Source organism: Apodemus sylvaticus, chromosome 16 (genome assembly GCF_947179515.1).
Source record: "Apodemus sylvaticus chromosome 16, mApoSyl1.1, whole genome shotgun sequence".
Taxonomy (NCBI): Eukaryota; Metazoa; Chordata; class Mammalia; order Rodentia; family Muridae; genus Apodemus; species Apodemus sylvaticus.
In genome coordinates, this window is record NC_067487.1 from 35,205,534 (window position 1) to 35,231,776 (window position 26,243).

General features: G+C 41.3%; 1 protein-coding gene across 1 annotated transcript in view; it reads right to left on the reverse strand.

The window, feature by feature from the left end:
- Positions 1–26,243, reverse strand: part of Cplane1 (ciliogenesis and planar polarity effector complex subunit 1) — an 86,120-nt gene that overhangs the window by 23,251 nt on the left and 36,626 nt on the right. The window contains exons 26-42 of the mRNA XM_052159843.1: positions 23,628–24,564; positions 21,731–21,873; positions 20,818–20,978; positions 20,117–20,187; positions 19,403–19,482; positions 17,015–17,092; positions 15,052–15,232; positions 14,557–14,838; positions 12,949–13,659; positions 10,719–10,876; positions 9,738–9,867; positions 8,787–8,841; positions 6,935–7,039; positions 4,538–4,609; positions 3,365–3,474; positions 2,848–3,046; positions 2,504–2,653 (exon numbers count right to left, since the gene is read on the reverse strand). Coding sequence (XP_052015803.1) covers positions 2,504–2,653; positions 2,848–3,046; positions 3,365–3,474; positions 4,538–4,609; positions 6,935–7,039; positions 8,787–8,841; positions 9,738–9,867; positions 10,719–10,876; positions 12,949–13,659; positions 14,557–14,838; positions 15,052–15,232; positions 17,015–17,092; positions 19,403–19,482; positions 20,117–20,187; positions 20,818–20,978; positions 21,731–21,873; positions 23,628–24,564 — 3,623 coding nt within the window. The remainder of the gene's footprint in view (positions 1–2,503; positions 2,654–2,847; positions 3,047–3,364; positions 3,475–4,537; positions 4,610–6,934; positions 7,040–8,786; positions 8,842–9,737; positions 9,868–10,718; positions 10,877–12,948; positions 13,660–14,556; positions 14,839–15,051; positions 15,233–17,014; positions 17,093–19,402; positions 19,483–20,116; positions 20,188–20,817; positions 20,979–21,730; positions 21,874–23,627; positions 24,565–26,243) is intronic.

Below are 26,243 nucleotides of genomic sequence, written 5' to 3' on the forward strand. Positions count from 1 at the left end.
ACATTCTCACTTTAAGCCAATATAGCATCACTTTTCTTCTTTTAAAAAAAAAAAAAAAAGATTTATTTATTATATATAAGTACACTGTAGCTGTCTTCAGATACACCAGAAGAGGGCATCAGATCCCATTACAGATGGTTGTAAGCCACCATGCGGTTCTTGGGACTTGAACTCAGGACCTCCAGAAGAGCAGTCAGTGCTCTTAACCGCTGAGCCATCTCTCCAGCCATATATCATTACTTTCCAAATCTATTTTATTAAGAAATTTACAAATTCAATTCAGTGCCTACACTGTTGAAATGTGTCTTAGTGAATTAAAGTCCTATACCAATGCAGTCCCACAAAGCTCTACACACAGCAATTTAAATGGCACCTTTATACCTTCCTACACAGTGCGTCAAAAGCAACTTAAGTTTTCTGACTTTTTGAAAACAAAGCATTGCACAGTAAAAGCTGATTCAGTGCTGGCTGCTTCTGACTCCTCGCTGAATGTGAGCCAAGCAGAGAGCCTTGACGACAGCTCACTGTTTCTCTGGCTCGCCTCGTCTTCCTGGTCCCACACTGAGGGAACCACATTTCCACACACCACCTTTCTTGCCCCAAAGCCTGGCACTAAGCTAGGGCTGCTCTCCTTCAGATCCCCAAGTAGCACGCAGCACTGGTGACTGTCGCTCCTCCCTGTCTCCATTCTCATGCTTGACTGTGTTTTCAGAATACAGACCTCGGACAATATCCTAGTTTTCTCCTGTGTAGTCTCTCTCAGAGCCTATCAGGACCTATTAGACACACAAATGATATTGTTACTTTTCTCCTCAGAGCCTTTCCATTGTCTCTAATGCCTTCACTTTAAATGTTTCAGTGTCTAACAATGGCAGTCTTCTTCCACATCCAAACCCTCAGCTCTTGCTACTGCTTTCAACAAATACTATGTCTGCCTCTAAGAATGGTGAACTTCCCAAACCCAGCAGGCTCACAAACCTACCACTGTACACAATCCTCTCAGTGTGAGTGCAGTTAACCAGCACTGTTGTATCTCTCCTTTAAACCACGCGAGGACACCTGATGCCGTGCTGTTCGCAGTCATCAGCCACCCTCAGCACTGACAAGCTGCGTCCTCCTCATCCCGTTCCTCTGCCTTCCTTTCTCCAGTCACTGCCCGCAGGCTGACAATCTGCAATGACTTTTTTACTCCTAGTACTGGGTCCCTAAATAGTTACACAATGAGAAATCCATCAAAAACAGATTTTTGCCTACTGCATTTAGCTCACAGAAGTTTTATGAAGTTCAAGTTTTCAATAAAGGGCTCTGAAAAATGAGAAGTATAAACAAATATAAAGGGTGCTTTTCGATAAGTCTCTGGCCCTAGTCCTGGTTAGGCCTTCCCAAGAGAAGAAGATGTCGGTGCTGATCTTGCCCTGCACACCCCTGCTTCAGCTGATTCTCACCAGCCTGAAGTGCCACCTCTAGTCTCCTTCAGGAAGGATCTGGTGCACACAGACTTAAAGGAGAAAATACAGCAGAAACCATGGCCTTGGCATGTGAGGAAAGGAGCTGATTGAATTTAGAAATACACATGCTTATACACAGACACACAGGCATGAACAATTCACGAAACAGGCCATAAATTTGAAAGAGACCAAGGAACGGAATATGGGAGTATTTGAAGGGACAAAAGGGACAGGAAATGATATAATTATAATCTCAAAAATAAAAGAAAAAAACAAAAAATGAAAAACCTACATTACTAGTTAACTCCCATGCCCATATATTTACTACGTCCTGTTAAAGAATTTTCTACACATGTATCTTACCGTGTGTGTGTGTGTGTGTGTGTGTGTGTGTGTACGCACGCCCGTGTGTGTTGGGCAGAGAGGGAAGTGTGTGTGGCACCACATAAGTGTGACAGTCATAGGACATTTTTTTTTTTTTGGTTTTTTTTTTTTTTTTTTTTTTTTTGGTTTTTTGAGACAGGGTTTCTCTGTGTAGCCCTGGCTGTCCTGGAATTCACTCTGTATCTGAGTGGCCTCGAACTCAGAAATCCACCTGCCTCTGCCTCCCAAGTGCTGGGATTACAGGTGTGCGCCACCACGCCCGGCTCATAGGACGTTTTTAGGGAGCTGGTTCTCTCCTATCCTGGAATCTGTGGCTGAACTCCCTATCAGGCTAGAAAGTGTAAGTGCTTTAACGGCCCAGAAGTTCCCTTCTTTTCAAACATGATACTTCCTTTAAAACATCAAAATACTAAAGGACTCTGACCAGATGTTTACTTTTAGCCTTATTACCCTTGGGAAAGGTGTGCACAAGTAGATCTGGTCTCCTTGCAAACTACTAAGGGTCCCAGGCTTGGAGCCCTGGCTGCACCTCATTTATATACCTTACTTCTTTCTCTTTCAGGTGCTTTTGCAATGATCAAGTAGCAATACTTCTTTCTTATGTAAAAGGGATCCAGGGAGGGCGGGCCATGCAGTTACCTCCATTTACCTCCTGGAGCCCTGGCATTTACCTCCATCCTGTTGTCTATCTGATGGCATCACTGAGGGAATCTCAGGCTCCTTGGCTTCGATAACACTTTTTCTCCAGCTTTCCCCACTCTGACAGGATTGAGTCATTTTTGCAGGTTCAAAATTTAAATCCAGAGTAGAGCTTGCAGATTCTATCAAGAACACACAAATTCTGAGGGTCAATGTCCAAGCCTAGCAAATGGAAAGCTAACAGAACATTTTTAAATGTGAACAGAAGCATGCTAAAGGGCAATGTTTCTGGAGGAGATCCAGAAGACTTGGGGTAAGAATGATAGTGCTAAATACATTTTAATGTATTTGTTTTAAAGTAAGATAAAAATGTCACCTTGACTCTGAAAACTATGAGGGGGAGCAGCACTGACTACTGAAGCTTCCACACAATGGAACTCTGCTGACGATGGCACTTGTGGCAGAAGGCTCTGCTGCTTGGTGACGTTGGTGACGTCCGAAGGCTCTTCATTGGCAGGCAATTCCAACAGATCACCAGCTTCAATGTCAATCACATCTATATACGTGTGTCTAGCCTGAGTTAAACACAGAGTAATCATTCTTTTTTTTTTTTTTTACTTTAGATGACCATAAAAGAGGTAGTGGTAGTATAATTCATCACTCCTCCTATTATTAACAGGAGGATGCATGCCTAACTTGGAGAAAGCAGCACCAAGTATGTTCCTGGTTCTAGTTTACAGTACTATAGGGCATAGCACAAACTAACTTTCCTACAAAGCTATGAAGATTTTCATATTCATTTCACCCATAAAATGGGATACTATATAAATGACCATAGTAAGTTTTGACACATGGTTATTATTTAAATTCAGTGCATAGACCAAGGCTATTACCATATGAGGTGGGGAAGGAGCCAAAGGTTTCTCTGATATTCCAGTGGGAGGTCTGACATTTAGATATATATCTGGAATCAAAAGCTGTGGAACATTCAAAGGTTCATTGCCTGAAAATTAAGGAAAGAAAATCAAAAATGTTAAAAACATGTCTGTAGTCATTAAGTTTCTAAGAATATATTTGCAACAAACAACATAAAATGTATATTTCTTACAAACCTAAAAATAAACTTCTTAGGTATAAATAGATTAAAGAAAATTAAACTGCCAGGTGATGGTGGTGTACACCTTTAAGCCTAGCACTCAGGAGGTAGAGGTAGGTGGATCTCTGTGAGTTCAAGGCCAGCCTGGTCTACAAAGTGAGTTCAAGGTCAGTGAGGGCTACACAGAGAAACCTTGTCTCAGGAAAAAAAATTCTAGTCTAAGGGTGATTTTATAGGAAAATTTATAAACAAAGAAAAAACTACTTTTTTTTTTATTGAGTATCTTCTTCATTTACATTGCCAATAGTAAGACCTTTCCCAATTTCCCCCCTCCCAAAAAACTACTTTTATAAATAACATACATGGACAATAAGCTATGTAAAATTATAAAGAATATAATTTCCTATTTCTATTTTAAATATATTAGTTATTTCACTTAAGAGAAACATACATATTAGCTACATTTTAAAAACTTGCAATAGTTTATTTTCACTGAGATATAATTCATACTTTTGCAATAATCATATGACTCACTGCTAACTTGTACAGTTTAAAATGTTTTAATATCTGAATTTCACTAGCTAATTGTTTCTTATTCAACAGTAAATAAGAAGGCTTGCCACTACAGAGGTAAACAGCTAAACTCTGTGCTTTTGTTCTAGGACTTAAATCTACTTTTCTAGCATTTTATTTTTCAAAAGTATTCCTTTAGACTCATATGTAAAATGAAATTCATGTCATATTGGATTTACTGAAACTGCTAATAAAAATGTAACTTAATCAAGGTTATCTTTAAAACACAAAGAAAAAAATAAAGCAAAAATTATTTAAATTGTCAACCTATCTCCATGAAGTCACTTCCTTGGTTAAATTGTCTTTTCTAAGGGAGAGAGTGACTCTAGATAGCTTTAGCATTGATGCAGACATAACTTTAATAAGTCAACCTACTCTCAGAGAACAAAGAACTCACCTGAGCTTGTAGAAAGGACTTGTTGGTTTTTATTACTTTCAGAATCAACTTCTTGGAAAGCACCTTCCTTATCTTGTGGTAAATTCAGATATATGAGGAAAAAAGAAAAAAATAGAAAAAAGAATTTTACAAACAGGAAAATTAAATATATAAATCCAGATAATCAGCTAGTATATGTAAAAGGAACTGAGGAAATAGATTGCCAGCTTAATTTAATTTTTAAGCAACATGACTGTAGACTGTATGCGCGCGTCTACTCATCGTTAACTCTGAGACATGGTCTTACTAACTACATAGCCCCAGCTGACCTAGAACTCATTATGGTGATCAGGCCAGCTCAGACTCACAGGGATCCCCTGCATGTACCTCCTGAGTGCTGAGTGTAAAAGTATGAGCCACTGTGCCAGAGAAGATCATAATCCGTGCAAAAGCAAAGACAGGCCAGGAGTGGTGCTGCATGCTTTTAATCCCAGCATTTGGGAACAGAGGGAGATGAATCTGTGAGTACAAGACCATCCGGGTCTACACAGCCAGCGCTAAGCCAGCCACAGCCACATAATGAGACTCTGACTCACCCCTCCAAACCCAAAGAAAAGAGCTCTAAAAACTGCCTAACTCATCAATGCACTCAACAATCAGAAGCTGGTTAAATATCTTATGGCATGAGGTGAAAAGGAATATGGTTATAAGATACTCTTGTCGGCACTGGAGAGATGGCTCAGTGGTTAAGAGCACTGACTGCTCTTCTGAAGGTTCTGAGTTCAAATCCCAGCAACCACATGGTGGTTTACAACTATCCGTAATGAGATCTGATGCCCTCTTTTGGGTGTCTGAAGACAGTTAGATATAATAATAAATAAATCTTTAAAAAATAAAAATAAAATTGTCAATAGAAGAGAGTGTATAATGTAAGTAGAAACCAAAGGAAATGCCCCCAATGCACTCCTGAACATAGGCTAGCTGGCAATATCAGATATGAGGTGACGATAACATGTCCCATGCCATCCAATTTTGTAACAAGATACTGAGGATTATTACATAATATAAAGTCCATTACTTCTTAATTAGCATTGATTTTATTAGTATACATGAACTCAACAAGACTGAGCACACACGTCACTTAGTGCAAGTGCACTAAGATGCAATTAAGTACAAAGAAACAGCATGCTATGATCCATTGTGAGGATGTCTAAAGGTACCTGGGAAAACCAACCCTGGGACACAACAGTTGAGCTCTCAGGGAAAAGCAGGGGACACAGGGATACCCAGCAGGGGCCGGGGCTCAGAGAGTATCAAAGAACGCTTCCCCCGTGCTTGTTACCTAGCTATGCAAGACATATGGCTTCACATTTGTCATAGCATGTTATATTATAGTACTTAAACATTTCATAAGAAGACAAAATCAGAAGTCTGAATGAGCACTTGAAAGGTTCTGCGCACGTCTACTCATGGTCAACTGCTCTCAGGCTGACCACGATCGAGCCTTCTCCTCATGCCTGCTTTTCCAGCTGGAACCCTAAGCCTCTCATTCCAGAGCTACACTACAGGACGGCAAACTCATGGCCTAGGGAGTCTAATTTACAACATTACTTGTACACACTTGATATCTGTAACATGTAAGTTTTCAAAAAAAATCTATTTTATGTTTTATTTAATATATTATAAACTCAAGTTATTATAAATGCTATTATTTCATTAATTTATTTATTCACTTTACATCCTGGTAACAGCCTCTCTCCCCCCCATTACTCCCACCCCTATTTCAAATCTTCCCTAGGAAAATAACTTGGGATAAATATCTAATATCACATAATTTAAAATTCCCTTTAAATCACTGTATTAATTAGAAAGTATAAATACCTTAGCAAACTTTTAAAAGATATAATTTTTAAAAATAATGCATATATCACTAGTTGGTTCAAGACCCCCCAACACATATACAGCAGAGGACTGCCTGGTCTGGTCTCAGTGAGAGAAGATGCACCTAATCCTCAAGAGACTTGAGGCCCCAGGGAGTGGGGAGGTCTGGTAGGGTGGCAGGGGGCATCCTCTTGGGAGATGGGGGAAGAGAAATGGGATAAGGAACTGTCAGAAGATGGACTAGGAAGGGGGTGATAATACAGAGTCTGGACTGTAAAAAATAATAAAATAAAAAAAATGGATAGATATGTTACTTCATGAATAAATGAGATAATCAATATCAAAAAATTGTGTGTATGTTAGTGTGTAAGCTAACAGAAAACTGTATCAGATCCTTAGAGCTAAAGTAACAGAAACTTGTGAGCTGCCTGACATGGATGCTAGGAACCAAACTGGTTCTCTGGAAGAACAGCAACTGCTCTTAACCTCTGAGCTATGCCTCTAGCTGCAATATATGATGTTGTTTAAAGTATTTACCTGGGTCTGTGTTTGTACTTGCATCATGACTTCCCACAGCTTTCTTTCGTACAGAGGCCATGAAATGCAGTCCCGCTGAAGTATTAATATCATCTTCTAGCATTTCTTAAATGTAAAACAAAATACAGAAAGCAATCACTGAGAGCCAACGTGTCTTTGGAAGCACAGTAACCGGTGGTGGGTGCTGGGAAGTTATCCAAGTGCATTGTCTACATGAGGGTCATGTCTGGATGAAACACATCTCAAAGACATGGTGACTCAAACCCACACTTGTACAGGATACTATATGTCACACCTAGAATCCTAGAGCCTTCTGCTCTAGTGAATGAAGATCCAGGAGAAGAAACATGATAAGATCTTTACTGTAGAAAACCCACCCATCCAACATGTGCAAAGTAGATTTGAATGAATAAAACTTAAAACAGTCAGATAAGGCTTCTGTATTATAAAAGAGGTAAGAAAGGCTAGGACTGGTTACTAGGTAATAATGGAAAGTAAAAGGCAGAATTTGGGGTTGGTTTTGGTTAGGTTGATATTAATATAAATGGAGAAATGTTTTTTGGTTTAACACAATACATATCCACTGGTATAGTATACATTCACTTAAAAAAATGGCATTATACAGATGAAACTATTCTGAACTGATTCACATTTTTAACATATGTGTATGTTCTATGACAAATTCAATGTTGGGCATATTCTCCTAAAATTTCCTTATTTGGGCCTTTTACATTCTATCGGACATACTAATTAACTACATCAGTCTACTGTAGAGCTTAGCAAACTTTCTCTGTAGCAACTCCTTTGTTATGGTAAGAAAGCTATGAGAGGTTATGTTTCAGTAAAACTAGATTCATAAAAGCAGGCCTGATCTAGAGCAGGCCTTGATGTCAACCATTACTCTACTGGATAAAACACTAAGTACAAAGACCCTCCACCTTGTTAAATAGAATAGGAAAGTACTGTGGTGGTTTGAATGGTAAAAATGGACCCACAGGCTCATATATTTGAATGCTTAGTCACCAGGGACTGGAACTATTTGAAAGGATTAGAAGGATTGGGAGGTGTGGCCTTGTTGGAGGAAATGTATCCCTGGGGATGGACTCTGAGGTTTGAAAAGCCTACACCAGCTGTGTGTGTGTGTGTGTGTGTGTGTGTGTGTGTGTGTGTGTGTGTTTGTCTCTCTCTCTTTCTTTCTCTCTCTCTTTCTTTCTCTCTTTCTTTCTCTCTCTCTCTCTCTCTCTCTCTCTCTCTCTCTCTCTCTCTCTCTCTCTCTCTCTCTCTGCTTGTGGATGTAGCTCTCATCTACTGTTCCAGAGACATGTGTACTACCATGCTTCCTGCCCTAATGATAATGAACTGTTCCAATTAAATGCGTTCTCTTATAAGAGTTTCACTGCTACGTAGTGGTGGTGCACACCTTTGACCCCGACACTCAGGAGGCAGGGCAGAGGTAGAAGGCTGAGTTCAATGCTAGCCTGGTCTATACAGTGAGTTCCAGGACAGACAGGGATACACAGAGAAACCTTATCTTGAAAAACAAAAAATAAACAAAAGACTTGTGTAGTCATGGAATCTCTTCACAGCAATAGAACACAAAGACAGTAACATACTTTTATTTTTATAATAATTTCTTTCTTCCTTTTTTAAATTCCTGAGACAGGGTTTCTCTGTACAGCCCTGACTGACCAGGATCTTGAATTGTAGACCTCAAACTCAAGAGATCCTTCTGCCTATGCCTTCCAAGTGCTGGAATCAAAGTTATGCACCACCACGCCCAGTCTTATGTTTATTTCTAAACAGCTTACTTAACACTAAACTTAGACATTGCATTAATCATTTGTATACATACCAAAAGGAATGTCAAATTTATCCAATGGCTTAGAATCATTATGTCCTAGTTGTTCCTAAATAGAGTTCAAAATAATCAATCCATTAATAACTCAAAGGCATTTATTATTTTGGAAAAATATATCAAATAGCTATAAAGACTGAATTCTTTACAGATTCAATTTCTATCATTTTAGGTAAAACTGCTTACTCTATCAATTATTTATTCTGTCAAAGCAACTGTACAAAACGTTCATGAAATCCACAAGTCAAGTAATAAAAAATAATCTTACCAATTTAATACCAGCTTACTAATTACTGTGTGCAAATCTTCACAGCAGGGTAGACTTGATGCTCAAACTATACCTGTCCTGCTAAAGTCCTCAGTGGACTCAGAAGACATCTGACTAAGTGCACCCAGACATGCTCATGAGAACTTAATGAGAAAGCATGGCTTTAAGAACATACACGTAAATTATCTCTTTAATATTTGTTCCAAATTGAATGAATGGTTAAATAGGTCTGACTTATAGGTTACACAGCAAATCTATCTGGATAACTTTGGAGACATCTCAGCCTTTGAGAGAAAACGATCATTATGTGCATTAAGACAGAGAAAAAGCCCAGAGTAACATCACACACAGCACGTCCCCAGGCAGAGGCTCTAAGCTGCAGTCTCTTCAGAGTTGTTTTTCACCTCCATAAAAGAGATTTGTGGACCGAATCTGCTGGGCTCTGGTATAATGGCCAGACTTGCCACAGCCTGAAACTCCAGCAACTGGGCTACAGCCACAAAGAAACACCCAACTGTCCATGCAAGGGGGGGAAGAGTCTACTGTAGCTGTTCTGTACACAAACAAACACCCAACTGTCCATGCAAGGGAGGGAAGAGTCTACTGTAGCTGTTCTGTACACAAACAAACACCCAACTGTCCATGCAAGGGAGGGAAGAGTTCCTGTAGCTGTTCTGTACCTTGGGCTCCCTCGGGACCTCGGAGTCGTTACTAATGAGGGAGTCCTCTGGTCGGAAACTGACATTTGGCTTTCTTCTTGGCTTCTGAGCGCCTTCTTCTTGCAGCCCCCTTCTAGCTCGTCTGCTTGGCCTGTCGAAGACAACACGTAGAACATGGTTCCCTTGTAGTAACTTTAGGTTTTCATCTGGGTCTGGCTACATGAAAACAACTGCCGAAAATCCATTTCACTAAGACTTAACTAACAAGATAGTCTGCTAGAATACAAACAATTACAACTGACACTGAATTAAGTAAGTACTCTGATCTGGTCATTGGAATTTAGGGATAGAGATATACCTTTTAAACAGTTCAAACTCTTCTGGTGCCGGAAACCCTAAGAAAAACCTCCACTCCATGAAGAGGCTAAATGAACACCTCAGCACGGAGCACTCGAGGCAGAAAGGACAGCATTCAAACACATGCTCTATATACTGAAGTACTACAACACGCCTCGGACAGCCAGTGCAGGGCCAACACTACAATAGGTGCTCTTCCATCAGTCTGGGGCAACCTCCCTTCTACACACGCACTCCTCATACGTGTGCACATACGAAACACTTCATATAGTCACTACCCTCCCAGCTTGAAACAGGCTGGGGGAATATAATAAAGACAGATACTGGTTAACTGTACATGGGATGTTAACTGATCCTAAAGATTTCTGCTACAAAACATAATTGTTCGTTCTGTCACAGAAACACAGAAAAACACTCCAGCCATGAAAGGTAAGAAGGAAAACTTTAAGAAAATTGGAGGGGGGAAAGATAATATTTCTCACAATAGAGTAAATCTTTCCAAACTATAAGATTAATTTATACACATGGCAAATGACAAGGACACTACTAATTACATGGCATTGTGCACTGTGAAAGGACTGAAGCAAAGCCAGCCTCATGACTTTGGTATACAACTTCTCAGGTAACAGTTCATTCAGAACTTGCCTCTTCTTTCCTTGTGTTATTTTAGATGCTTCCGTATTGACCTTCAGAAACTGAAGATGAGCAGAATCACCTTGTTCAAATGCATTGTGTGCTAGTTTTTGTTGGCTTCTTTTAAATGCCAGGAGGTTTTCAAGTGGAATAAGTTGTGGCTTCTTATACTACAAAAAGAAAACATAACTCAAATACATAATTATGTTGAAAAACAAAAACATTTAAATTAAACTAAGACACATAAAAGACAAAACACATCCAATCCAACAAGTCAACTTGGACAGGAAGAGTGACTATCCATGTCTTTTTATTTATTTATTTATTTTATGTATATGAGTATACTATAGCTGTACAGATGGTTGTGGTTGCTGGGATTTGAACTCAGGACCTTCAGAAGAGCAGTCACTGTTCTTACCCACTGAGCCATCTCTCCAGCCCCAAAAGATTTATTTTATTTATATGAGTACATTGTAGCTGTCTTCAGACGCACTAGAAGAGGGCATCGGATCCCATTACAGATGGTTGTAAGCCACCATGTGGTTGCTGGGAATTGAACTCAGGACCTCTGGAAGAGCAGTCAGTGCTCTTAACCACTGAGCCATCTCCCCAGCTCTGACTAGACATGTCTTAGACAGTGAGAGAGGGCTGTTAAAGCTTCACACAGGTCTTTTTTATTTTCTCCCCTAACTAAGTCAGAGCATGCTAAGTCAGGACTCGGCCAGTGAGCTGCCTCCTTGGCCCTCAACTGAGTTATCTTGACATCCCCATCTTCTAAACTGCATTTTCATATAAGATACATGAGGGAAATATGTATGGCATTTAATAGACTGTAAGTATGATGCAGAATGTAATGGCTTGAAGACTATAAATGGAGTAAGAATATCAGTATATTCTGAGGATCCCTAAGCAGGGAATAGCAGAAGAATTGGGGTTTTACCATATTATTCTAATAAAAAATACTTTATAAAATTATTCTCAAAGTAATAAAATCTCTGCATCATTAATCCTCTCTTCTGTTCATACTGTACCATGGATAGGAGGCACGGTTAATACTTGTAATGAATAACCACTTCTCTTCATAGTCGCCTCTGGGAAAGGTAAAGTATACCACAGAACAAATTACTCAATTACTAACAGGTAGTACTACTAACTGACACAGTTACAAGCTAAACTCTCTGAGTCTCATAAATCAAGGTAGCATCTTTGAGGAGGGCTTAGTGTTTACAAAGCTACTGACTTTACATGGCATACTGCTGACAAGCTGGCATGCACTTAAATATCTGAAAAAGATCGGAGGGTAATAATACTGCTAGAAACTTCAAACACACCACGTGCACTTGCTTCACACACACACACACACACACACATAAGCATAGACTACATGGTAAATTTTATATCCTCATTGTGCAGAAAAAAACACATATATAAGAGTGTAGATTCTGGTAGGCATACAAAATACCTAAAATATTTAAAATATAAGGTTATTTTAAACCTGATTTTCATGCTGTTGTCTGTAACAGAAGAATTCTCCTAAGACATGGGCTAAGAAAACAGTTCAACAGGTAAAAGTGCCTGCTGCCCGGCCCGGTGACTTGAGTCTGATTCCCAGACCCCGCAGGTAGAAGAGAACTAGTCCACACAGCTGTCCCTTAATATTCAAATGTGTGCTGCTCGTGGCATGTACACGTGTGCGCATTGTGCTGGGAGCTGTCCTGTCAGCCTGACACAATATAAAGTCATCTGAGAGGAGGGAACCTCAATTAAGACACTGTCTTCATAAGACTGGGCTCTAGGCAGGCCTGCATGGACTTCTCTTACTAAAGATTGATGTGAGAGGGCCCACGGCACTGGAGTGGTACTATCCCTAGGCTGGTGGTCCTGGGTTCTTTAAGAAAACAGGCTGAGCAAGCCGTGACCAGCAAGCCAGTAAGCAGCACCCTCCGTGGCCTCTGCATCAGCTTCTGCCTCCAGGTTATTGCCCTGTTAGAGTTCCTGTCCTGACTTCTTCGATGAACAGCAATGTGGAAGTGCTAAGCCAAATAAACCTTTTCCTCCCCAAGTTTTGTTTTTTTTTAAAATCACAGCAGTAGTACCCCTAAGACACATACTCACACCCAAAATAAATAGATGTTAAAACATTTTCTGGAGCTCTCAAATGTGTCCTCCTGTAAATACAGTAAGTATTTACAGCATGGGAACACATGGCCCGGTTCTTCAATCACACACAGAAAGTCATTACCGTGTTCTCTGGGGGCAAGCATGGATGAAGTAATGACAGTTGTAGATGTTTTCTTCCATCTGTGCCAGATACTGAGGGAAATCTACTTAGTGCTCTTGGTGGTGTTGAGACTACATACGGAGGCTTAAACTGCAGGTGCAATAAAGGAAGTCCATAAGAATTCTGAAGAGCTGTCTCAGGGGGCCTTATAAATACCGAAGAATCCTGCTGAGGTGCGGAGCGCCCTTGCCCAGCGTACTCATCCGAGCTCGCACGTGTCGGGACACCCGTGAGTGCAGCCTCTGCATTTTTCATGGCTTCAGCATGGTAGAGGCTTGAATCTGAAGGAGATGGTAACGTGGGAGGCACTGTTCTCTGAGACACAGGAGGCTGGCAAGAGTCAGACAAGCCCCAAGCCTCTTTTGGTGGGGCCTGGGGCCTGAAAGGAACTTCTGGGATTCTCCCTACGGGTAAGGAAAGGGGCTTGAATTCACGCTTGGGCTGAAAATGGAGCAAAGGGAAGCCACTTCCGGGAGCTGCCGCTCTGGCAGGCGGGATCAGCAGAGGCGCCTTCTGCACAGCCGCAGGTGTGAACAGAAGCTGGAGGCCGGCGTCTCCAGGAGGAGCAGGGGAAAAGGAAGATGGTGCGAACCCTCGAGGTGCTCCAGTCTGTCCTTTTGCCTCAGACTGGCCATCTAATCGACACAAAGGAATAGTCCCATGTGGAATATCCTGAAAGAAAAATATTACATAAATTTATATTACAAATTCCTTATTTTGTAAATAATATTCAGTATGATTTGAATAAATAGTATCTTAGAAAAATTGCTAAAAAGTACATTTATTCAAATAGCAAAAAGCCAACGATTAACCAAGGACATGAATACTATCTATTTCGTGTGTATGACTAGCTTTAATTGTCGAGATAATCTATAATCACCAGAAAAATAATTTTTAATGAACAGGTTGTCTACACTGAGTTGGTCTACGGCCATCTCTGTGGAAGACCATCTTAGTTAAGTTAGCTGACCCTGGGGGACTCAGCCCACAGCTCCTGGCACCACTCCCTAGGCATGGGGGTTCCCAACTGTGCAAAGTGAGTGTGAAGGGAGCTGAGCACCAGCACGGAGGCATGGATTTGTTTCCTGCTCTTGACTGTGGATGTGACTGTGACTACGTACTGCAAGTCCCTTCTACTTGAACCTTCAATAACAGACAATAGCCTGGAACAGCAAGCCAAAATAAGCCCTTTCTCCCCCAAGTTGCTTTTGTCAGGGACAGGAACAGACATAAACCAGAATAAACTATAAGAGTACATGTGCAGGTAGAGGCCACACCTTGGGTGTCACTCTGCAGGAGGCCACACCTTGGGTGTCACTCTTCATGTGCCAGCCTCTGCTCTTTTGCTTTGTTTTTGTGTCGTTTTAAAGCAGGGCCTCTCATAGGCTCTGGCCAGTGAGCCGCAGGGATCTGACTGTCACTACTCCCTCTCCAGCACTGGGATGTTAAGTGTGCTCCACCATGCCTGACTTCTTTAACACTGGTACTGAGGAATGAACTCAAGCCTTCAGCAAGCACTTTGTCACTGGGTTATTTCTTCAGTCCTAGCAGTATCTTTGTGTGAATTACCTGTGTATCTCCATTACTGTCTTGATCAGGTTGGCTAATTCTTTCATGGTCTGGTGGACTATTCTTGCCAGGCTCTCTGGTACACTCTCTCATGGATTGTGGTTTAGCAAAAACTCTCTGTCTGCTGTTCACTTCAATACAATCACTCCTCGTAGCATTTGATACTTGGTTTTCCCCAAAATGCACAGACTGAGCCTGCTGAAGAAGTCCATGCATCTCTGGGAGACTGGCAACAGATGGTCCTACTATTTGCATCAGGCTCAGAAAATTGATCTGCTGCAGCTAGAAACAGAAAACAAAATGTGATCTTAAAAACAATGAAAACAAGTAAAGCTATCACAGTTAAGAGCCACATTCTCAAATGTTGAATGACATCCAATGACTCACAAGGACAGAGAAATGCATTGAATTCCCCTGACTAGTCTACTCCTATGAATTTGCTAATTTTAAAGTTATATATAAGGTGGAGATTTCCTTCCATAGCCACATGCTTACCTGAACTAATTTAAACATCTCATCTTGGAGCATCTGCCTGACAGAATCAGAAGGATCTTGTAACTGAGCCCTGTGTTCATTTCCCTGAGTCTTCTGAGGTGTTTGTGAGGTAACCTGGGCTCCATTTGACATGAGGGGTGGAGATGTGGATGGTTTATATTTAACTTCAGAAATCTGTGCACTATGTGAAAACATTTAAATAAAAACATACATCAATCAGCAATAACAACAAAAAACCCAAAACAATTGGTTATCTATAACCTAAATATTTAGACAGCATTTTCCCTTGGCCTTGAAGGTTTCATTCCTGTACTCTTCAGGCTCCCAGCACCCATCGTCGGAATGCCTTGGCTTGTTTATCAGCAGTGTTACAGCCTAGAACAGTCCACACTGGTCCTGAAGGCATCTGAGTCAATCATCCTTATTAATGGTACTGACTTGAGAATAAAGTTTTCACTAAAATTAATTTTGGAAAATAGAGTTAAGAGGAAAAACAGGATAAAAAATGTTTAATTCCTGGGTTATCAGCACAAATGACTTCTGGTAATTAGTAAATACAAAACCACAGAAATGTAAACATTTCTTTTTTTTCTTTTTTTTCTTTTTTTTTTTTTTTTTTTGGTTTTTTCGAGACAGGGTCTTTCTCTATGTAGCCCTGGCTGTCCTGGAACTCACTCTGTAGACCAGGCTGGCCTCGAACTCAGAAATCCGCCTGCCTCTGCCTCCCAAGTGCTGGGATTACAGGCGTGCGCCACTACTGCCCGGTTCATTTTCAAACAAACCAGAGTCTCCATTTACAATACATGATAACAAAAATACTTATTTAAAACAAAAAATTAAAGACCAAAGTGAATTCTTAAGTCTTGTTTTTTTTTGTTAACAAAACAATTACTAAGAAATGATTCCTTAAATATAGTGAGTCTACAAGTGTTTTTTTTTCTCCTCCCCCTACCCTATCCTTTCTTTCAATAAGGTCTCTACACATAGCCCTGGCTAACCTGAAACTCAGCAAGTAGATCAGGCTGGCCTTAAATTACAGAGCTCTGCTTACCCCCACATCCCAAGTGCTTTTAAGCATATACCACCCCACCTAGACTTCCAGTTTCTTTTCTAAGCAAATAAATTTCATCAACTAAATAAGGGACCAGGCAAATGTAATATCCAAGTAAACAGTCATTCAATCCCTTTTAACACTGTTATTTTCCCTTTGTTGTGCAATGAGCATGCTTTAAACCAAAACTTCATTTACATGGTAAATCCATGACAACAGACTTCACAACTGATGTGACGATTTTAACACAACTTTACTGAGCTTCACTTTATCAGCCAGCAAGGAGATCATGCATGAGAATTTTTTCTATATAAAGTTGTACTGAATTTTCCTTCTAACTCAGCAAATTTTATTAGCATTCTGATTAACTCTTGTAGAAGAAATTACAAAGACAAAGAAAATAAATCTGAAGAAAATAAGGTTTTCAGCACAGCAGCCTGACAGATCTCTGGTCGCAGAAGCTAATCAGGTAGGGCAGGGCAGTACTGGGTTAAGGTAGCTCAGAGCAGACAGCTTATCTAGCCTGCTTGAGACTTTAGGTTCAACACCCAGTACTGCAAAATGAAGGAAAGAACATTAAAATGGACTAAAAGCATTTCTTATATTAGGGATCAGAAGATGAACTGGAACAGTATTTCAATTATATATCTAGTACTGGATTTTTTTTCTGAAAAGACTATCCCAACATAGTTCATTCCTTTAAAACAAAGATATAGGAAAATCTGTAAATAATTACTTGAGGTCTCAAAACTTTGTGTCTATGCTGCTTTTTCAATGTATCATATTACTTTTACTTATTTTCTTAGTGTTTAGAACAAACATTTTGCAATTATTTCAGGATGGCACAGGAGATACATTCTCTTTATTTTTAAAACATGACTTTGAAGTTGTACAATAGATAAAAATTCTTACCTAGAAGTTTCTGAATCTGCATCTATACAAAGTGAATGAGGAATGATATGTTCAGATTTTGACAAGTCTTCAATCATACTACAAATAAAAATAAATGATTAGGTGCACGCCACCCTTCACCCTTTCTAAGGTGCACACATGACTACTGCTCAGCCCCCTAAGAATCTACTCCTCTAATAATGCTGCATGCTTAGCTCATAATCACAATCTGTTTACACTGGTCTCCATAGTAATTAGTCCCAGATTCAAACAACAGCAAAAACTCAATGATTGCATACACAACTTGAGCAGCCCTGATTGCTTAGCGACAAAATAGAATCTAAAGCTAGGGGACATGAAGCCACCTATGACCCACAGCTCCACAGAATAAATGGTACTTTACTCAGAGAATCTACTGTTATATTTGAAACTGTGACGATAAATTTTTACAAATACAAATATTTAATGCTAATACTTATAATGGCATCACAGGGCTTTAAATTTATTCTTTAGTGGACAGGAGATACACCTCATTTTTAAAGTACTTGTCCATCACGTGTAAAGCCCTACAAACAATCCATAACACCTCATGGGAAAAATGCCTCAGCTGGCTGCAGTGGCACATGCCTTTAGTCCCAGCACTTGTGAGGCAGAAGCACACAGATTATGAATTTGAGGCTAGCCTGGTCTACATAAGTTCCAGGCCAGCCAGGTCTACATAGTAAGGCCCTGTCTCAAAAACAAAATAAAAAAAATGTATTAACTTTTCAAAATAGAAATAAAATCTGTGATCTGAGAGAAAAGGAGTCTAATGTTACCTCTCTTATCAAGTGTCTTCGGTTTCTACTGCTGTGATAAAAACTAGCCAAGCCAACTTGGCAAGGAAAATGGTTTATTTCACTTCACGGGATCATAGAAGGAAGCCAGGGTAGGAACCTGGAGGCGAGAACTGAAGCAGAGACTGTGGCGTAAACCTGCTCTCACTGGCTTGCTCACTTTGCTTTCTTATACAATTCAGGACCAACTGCTGGGGTGGTATGTCCTTCTCACATCAATCATCAAAAATAAAATGCCCTAGACGCCATCTATAAGTAATCTGACAAGCATTTTCTCAGCTGAGTTGCTCTTCCCAGATAACTATGGCTATGTCAGGCAGGGGGGGGAGGCAGAGAGACAACAGACATGGTGAAACCCCTTGTGTGTGGCTTGTGTAGGAATAGTGTGCTCCTGGGAGCATGGCATGGACAGAGGCCAGCCAACCTTGGGTGCCACTCCTCAGCAAGTGTTCACTGTTTCGGGGACAGGCCTTGGCCTTTAGGTGAGGTGCCTGGCCAGCAGGTCCTAGGGAGCTGCCCACGCCTCCTGATCAGAACTAGAACCATGAGTGTCGTCATACCTGCTGTTCACATGGCACTGGGGGGCACCCACGCCCTCGTGCTTCTATGACAGGCACTTTACTGGCTCAACTATCCACCAGCCACTATAGAAATTTTAATTTCTAAAATTCTAAGAGTTCACCTCTCCCTCAAACAGTGATGCGCCAGAAGCAAGCTATGCACATCGCGCAGAGCCCTACAGACAGAACGCAGCAGCCAGAGCAAGACAATGAGGCCATGTGCATTATGATGCACGATGGTTTTCTACGTCCCTAATTAGTAGATGAATAAACCTCTGTATAGGTACAGGAAGAATTTATTTTGGCAAGGCCAAGTGAAAGAGGACAAAGGCAAAAAAGAAACAATTACTTCTACCAATGATTACATTTATCAAAAACAATTCACTGTCATAAATAAAAGCAGTAATAGCAACCTAAAATATATAAATTATGTCTGAAATGCTTCACTAAAATTCAAAAAAAAACCCGCTTATAATTATGTTGTGGTTTGAATGAGAAAGGTCCCCACACACTATGTTTGAATACTTTGTCTCTAATTAGTGGAACTGTTGGGAGATGGCCCTAGTGGGGTTATGTCACTGGGCTTTGAGGTTTCAAAAGCCCATGCTCTATATGCTATCTATATAGCCCTCTCTCTCTTCCCCCTCTCCTCCCTTTTCTCCTTCCCCTCTCTCTTTCCCTCTTCTTTCTCTTTCTTTCTCTCTCTCCCTCTTTCCCTCCTCTCTCTCTCTGTCCCCTCCCTCTCCCTGCCTCTTTCCCCCTTCTCCTTCCCTCTCTTTCCCTCCCTCCCTCCCTCCCTCCCTCTGTCTGTCTGTCTGTTTCTCTGTCTCTGCTGTCTGTGGATCAGATAAAAAGCTTTCAGCTACTGCTCCAGTGCTGTGAAGATCATGGACTCTGAAACTGTAAGCAAGCATCCAGTTGAATGGTTTGTTTTGTAAGAGTTGCCTTCGTAATGATGTTTCTTCACAGCAATAGGAAAGTGACCAAGGGCCCCGTCATCCTTTCTGCCTTACCCCTTCTGTTCTGTCGGACTTGTGCCCACGCTGGTCTCTGCCGGTTCTTTCCTGGAACACTGAGCCTCGTCTGTGGAATGCTGTAGAAGTCAGCAGTGCCCGGGCCCACAATGGAAAGAGGTGAGACACACATGCATCACTGTTGTTGTGCACTTTGAATTTTACATTAAATACCAGTCTAAAAGAAAGTGACAAAATGAACCTTAAGAGGTTCAGTCCTGCTCTGAGCCAGTCCTTATACATGTGACCTGCCTTTTGCCCATCATGAGGAGCCAGCAGTTGTAGCTACTAAAGTAGAAAGACAAGGGATTGCCTGTAGACTGTTTTATAAATCACATGTAAATTAACTTGTAAAAACTAACACAAAATGAGGAAAAACTAATGCTTTTTTTTTAAATAAGTGTTAAAATAACAGGAAAGATCTATGTTTGACTTAGAAAGTTGGTTTTGAGAAAACAAACAATACAGAGAAACTTCAAATCACAGACACTGGACCCACTTCATAAGCAAGGACACTCTTGTCTACCCTGCTGACGTACTTCAGGAAAGCACAGGGCACGACTAGAATCTCAGAGAAACTCAGCATCCGGCCGACAGGGCAGTGCGTCTGTGACAGACGGCAGTGGCCGCAGCAGAGTGCCCAGTGGGCTAAGTACTTCCCGGCCCTTGAAGCCCCAAGTCACTGTCACACGGCCGTGTGTCATTCACACTTACCTCTGACAAGAGCTGTGAGACTGGCATGCAGCTGACAGCACCAGGACCTCGGAGACGCCCAACAGGTCCGTCTACAAGGGTCAGAAACAAAGGGAATGCTGGGCTTTAAAGAAAAACACACTCTCTCTCTCTCTCTCTCTCTCTCTCTCTCTCTCTCCCTCCCTCCCTCCCTCCCTCCCTCCCTCCCTCCCTCCCTCCTTCCCTCCTTCCCTCCCTCCCTCTTAGGTTAAGGAGATACTGCAGGAAATGATATAACAAAAATATTTTCTAACCACATACAAAAATATTTCAAAAACACCTAGAAACTACTTCTTCACCAAGTAAATGCCAGGAGAGCCCTGGGTGGCCGTGCGTTAGTTGTGTGACTCCCACCAAAGCGCCTGGAGCTCTGTTTCAAGTGTGACCACTGGGGAGAGGCCCACAGCTGGCTCACAGGAATCACGGGGCTGACAGGCACTACTCAGGCATAGTGAGTCAGCCCAGAAGCCTGCTAACATAGAAAGGTCTTGCACATTCTCCGTTCTACTTGAAAATCAAGTCATAAGGAAGTTAATATGCTTTGCATTTCGAAAAATACCACTTAAATCTTTTACTTCTATGCTATGTTCTAGGCAAACATATAAAAGAATAAAGGAGCTATTTCGGATGATATTAATTATAAATTAGTAGTGGCAATGGAAACTCTGGCCTGCAGGACTGACCGTCAACGTCTGAGATATGCATGTCATCTTGAGTGAATGACTCTACTCGTGAATGATTCTCCTCAACAGCTCTAAACTCTGACTCGGTCCTAGGAGGAACAGGAACAGTCTCACCACCAGTTTCCTTCACTCCACTGTGTTCTGCTTCAGCTGCTAGTCTGCTAACAAAGATGGAGCCGTAAAAATTAGAATCCATTCTCAGAGACAAGCAAATTCTCAACATTTAATTCATTTTTTCAACAATAAACAAATTTCATTTTCATATTTTCCAAGCTTTTAAAAAATTTTTCTTATTATTTCTAATACATGGAAGGGCCTAGCTTTCATTTACTCGGAACCCTAGAGTAAATCATCTTGCCCTTCACCAGGAGCCGGCATGCTTGTGCCATGGTATCCGTCACACCAGATCACCATCCCTCTGACTACTGCCATCCAAGGCTTAGCTCACAGGGTAGCAGTGCGGGAGGCAATGGTTGTACTGAGAGATGGGTGGGAAACGTGGGGAGGCTCGCAGGTTGCTGGACTCGTGCCTTTGAATAGGATGATGGGAGCTGGCCATTCCTCTTTTTTGTTTCCTGGCCAAGAAGTGGGTGATTTCCTCTACCATGTACTTCCATCCCGACATCCTGTCTCATACAGACCTAGAGCAGTAAGGCTGCAGCATTGAAGCAGTCTCTAACACGTGGAGCAGATGAAGCCTTGCTGTGTGAACTGCCATCAACACAGTGACAGCCAGCTGGCTAGCTGCTCTAGAATTACACTGCTCCTACTGCTGGCTCACAGTAAAGGGGTCTTTCCAAAGGAATTAGGTCCTGTAGTTCAAAGAATGCCTGTTCTTTTCATTTTAAGAGCTCGCATCTTCTTCCTGAGCCAACAGACTTCACTGAGAAGGGGGATGCACATAGCTACTTACTTCCAGAGGCGCTGAGGGCATCCGCTCTCGTCATTTCTCTCCTCAGCTCTGGCCTGAGCTGCTACTACAACTGAAGGGTCAGCAGCAGTGTCTCTCTCTCTCTCAGCTGCCACTGGAGACTCAGAGCGATGATTCTCTAGAACCTAAAGAAACCATTTTAGAATTGTATACGGAGAAATTCACCACTTCTTAAAAGTATACTTTTATATCATTCATGTTATTTAGAACTGATTCTTTTATATATTCACTATTTACTGCACTTGTACATCCAACTATTTGTTTCTAGAAACAATGGTCAAATCTTTAGTCTACCTGGAAAAAGTAAGTTTGACTTCCTACATAAAGCTCAAACAGAAACTATTCTTTAGCCAGGCAGTAGTGGCGCACACCTTTAGTCCAGCACTTGGACAGCAGAAGCAGACAGATGGGATCTCTGAGGTCAAGGCCAGTCTGGCCAACAGTGAGTTCCAAGACAGCCAGGGCTACACACAGAAACCCTCTTTCAGGGGACTTTTAAAAATGGAAAAGAAACAAAACCATTCTTCCACATATTTAACCAATATTAACTGGTTTTGGCCATAAAACAAGTGTAGTAAGAACCAGGCTGCACTCATTCCTTTCCGCTTGCCATTACGTCATCTTTGAACTTGAGAGATAGCTCTGTCCCCAAATCCCTTGCCGTGAAAGCATAAGGACCCAGGTTGGACCCCTAGAACTCATGGAACAAAGCCAGGGGTGTTGGCACATGGCTGTACCCCAGCCATGGGCAGGTAGAGAGGACCCCTGGGTTCACTGGCCAGCCGGCCAATCTTCTTAGCAAGTTCCAGGCCAGTGAGAGACCCAGTCTGAAAAACCAGATGGACAGCACTTGAGATGTCAATGTCAGATGAAATGACATCTGAGATTGACCTCAGGCCTCTGCGAGCATGTTCTCTCTCTCTCTCTCTCTCTCTCTCTGTGTGTGTGTGTGTGTGTGTGTGTGAGAGAGAGAGAGAGAGAGAGAGAGAGACTGGGCTGGAGAGATGACACAGTTGCTAAGAGTGCTGGCTGCTCCTCTCCCAGAGGACCTGGATTTGGTGTGATTCCCAGGACCAACTTTGTGGCTTACCACCGTCTACAGCTCTGGTTCAAGAGACCTAATGCCTTCTCTTGGCTTCTTCAGGCATTGCAGGTGTGTGGTCCGCAGACACACATACAGGCAAAACCCACCACACACACACACAAAACTAAAAGGAAAAAATGTAAAACAACACAAGTAATGTATCTAACTCAGATACACATTACCTAGAAATACAAATTCCAAGAAAACAATTACCCTCATTTCACATAAACTTCATACCTTAAAATAACAGAAATTATTCTTTAAAAAGGAAAGAAAAATTCATTAAAAAAACAGAAAAAAATGTATACAACACACACACACACACACACACACACACACTTCTTCAGCACTGTTTTAGAATGAAGGTCTTTGCCACTAACGTGCTAAAGAAAGACTGGTAAGCATTGCTGCCGCATGGCTGGATTTCTGAGTCAGATTTTCTAACCTGTGTTTCAAGAGTATAAGTAAAAACACCCCCTAATGCATTTGCTGAAAACTTCAGTAGTAAAAACCAAGTAGCCCAGTCCCTTTATCAATGAATGCCTAAAACTTAAAAAAAAAGAAACAGAAATGTAAAAAAACATTTATAATGTTAACAAAGTGTTTTCTTCCCTGTTTACTATGTACAAACAGCATAAAAAATAAAATCCTCACAGCCTCCCTGAAGGCACTTACGCTGTAATTTTCTCAAAGAATGCAGAGTATAGTAACACTGTCATTAATTTGCTATTACTTTAATAAGTTCTTCACAGAATGGTACTTGCTTCACTTGTTATGAGCAGCTTGGGCAATTACCTTTGGAACGCTACTGCTTGACGAGTATGCCGCAGAGCAGGGTCGCCCCAGAAGCCATAATGAGGTGAGAATAGCAGCTGCTGAGGTCCTCACACGGATTACTGGGCTGTATTTACAGGACGACCAAGGGACCCCAGGATCGCAGGGCAGTCTCCGATCTGACCACCGGATCATCCACTCTACCAGTCTCCCTGCATCTCCCAACATGCTCTGAAGGGCCAGAGGAAGGTCTTCCTGAGGGGGGGCAGCGCTGTGCTGAAGAGCTCGGAACCTGTGTCTTCCGGTTTCAATGGGCTTGGGAATCCAAAAGGAGTGGCTTGATGGTCTCTGCACTGTGGGTCTCTCTCGTTTGTCATCTGGAACTCTATAAATTGGCTTTTGTTTTAAGCCAAACAATCCTGCCCTTTTTTCATGGTTCATGACTTCAGGCAGAGGGTTCTCTGAGGTGCTCCCTGGCTGGTTACCTAGTTCTGAAGCTGAGAGGGCCTGGCTTTCTAAATTTTGGGCACCCGCACTGTTTAGGGAGTACATGTTTTCAGAGTCCTGTGACTCAGGAGTGACAGCAAAGCAAGAACCAGCTCTATACACATTCTCACTGCTGGTTCTGCTCTGGCGTCGTTTTAATGTTGTATGAACATCAAAAAGTAAAGAATTAAGTTCATGTTCTCTAAGGTGCCCAGAAAAGCTTGTCAAAAATGGAATGCCAGGCTCACTGGAACAAAGGTCTCTTTCAAGAACATAACTCAAGAAGAGCTCAAGGAAGTTAATATATTCATCATCGTCACGCTCAAATTCCCAAACACCGATTATAGGCAGTGCTTCTTTTCCTGATGTTTTATGATCTTCTTTTCTTTTGGAGTTTTCTTTCTGATTACTTATTTTCTTTTTACCACTGGGCTTACCAACCAATGCTAATTCCATATGACTTGGGGTATGCCTATGGTATTAAAAAAAAGATAAATTTAACCATTGTTTAATTATTAGTATTTATTTCATAATGGATTTAAAAAACATTTTCTGTATTAATTAAGTCGTGTATCTTTTTGTGTTTCAATTGCCTGTCCTTTCAGTGAAGCATGATGAACTACATGATTTCTCCTAAGCAGACTATTCTGCAAGGTTGAACGACCAGGAGTTGGAGAACTGGCCTTGCACTAGAGAACACCAGCTACTCTGCCAGAGGCCCAGCGTTTGGCTCCTCATACTCAAGGCAGGCAGCTCAGAACTATGTGTAACTTGAGTTTCGGGGAATCGAATGCCCCTCTTATCTCTCTAGGAACCAGGCATGTACTTGGTACACAGACACACACATAAAGTAAAAATAAATATTTTTAAAGTAAATATGCAAAGAGAAACTAGGCATAACTAAAACGTGTTCACATAAGGTTTACCACAGAGAAAGAATGAGAGCGCTGCCAAGCTGGCTCAGCAGGTAAAGACACGCTGCCACGCCTCATGACCTGAGTGTGGTCCCTGGGGTCCTCACAGCGGAACAAGAAAACCAACTCTCTCAAACTGTCCTCTGACCTCCACAGGTCATGAAATCACAGGAATGCCATGATGTGCATATGTCTCACATACCATAATACACAGACAGATAGACAAACACACAGACCCACAAATATAAAAATAAACATATGAACATCCATTCTGAAGGTGAAAATGGCCCTCTAACATTTAGAAAATTAAAATCAACAAAAGTCATGAGCCATCAATATGCACCCACTGTTCCACAGTTATTTTCCCACTGCCTCTCTCAACCTCAGTGACACAGTATAAAAAAGGAGCACAATTCCTTGAGTTCCACGATGCAGATGCTAAAGTCTTTTCAAATTATGACAATGAAAACAAACTGCTCTATGAAACCTGTTGGCAGGCACCTTAGCTGTCAGCCACAATTGCTTTCCAAGTGACTCTTTTCAACACAGTTGCTAGGGTACAACACAGATTCTCAGATCTCTCAGTAAGAAAGAAGTTGTGAGGTCCCTGGGCCCAGGTCAGTGCCTGTCTGCTTACCTAGACAGCACAAAAGCAGCCTGCAAAGTAAGTCTACGTATTTAAGCACAGTTGTTTTCTTAAACAAGCACACTATTAAAATGTTATTAGATGTTGTTGAAATATGTTTGGAGTAGATATGACAATTTAACTTTATTACTGATTATATAGTTTTTAAGTTAAAGAGAACATATCACCTTATAGTTGATATAATTTTAATCAAAACAAAACCCAAGATATTAAGTCACATACTGGAGAGACGGCTCCGTGGTTAAGAACACTGACTGTTCTTCTAGAAATCCTGAGGTCAATTCTCAGCAACCACATGGTGGCTCATGACTATATGTAATGGGATCTGATGCCTTCTTCTGGTGTGTCAGAAGAGAGTGATAGTGTACACATATACAAAAAAATAAATAATTAAAAAAACTTAAACCACAGGTTTATACAATAAGGAAGAATCTTCCAGGAATTTATAAAGAGTTCTAAAGATAAGCGTACAAGTTCCTTCCTTTGGGGCCTCAAACATAACATGGCTACCCAATCAAATGACAGGCTTCAAACAATCAAAGCTGTCCCAATTAAAGACAGGCTGTGTATCTGTTACCTGGAATTCTTGGG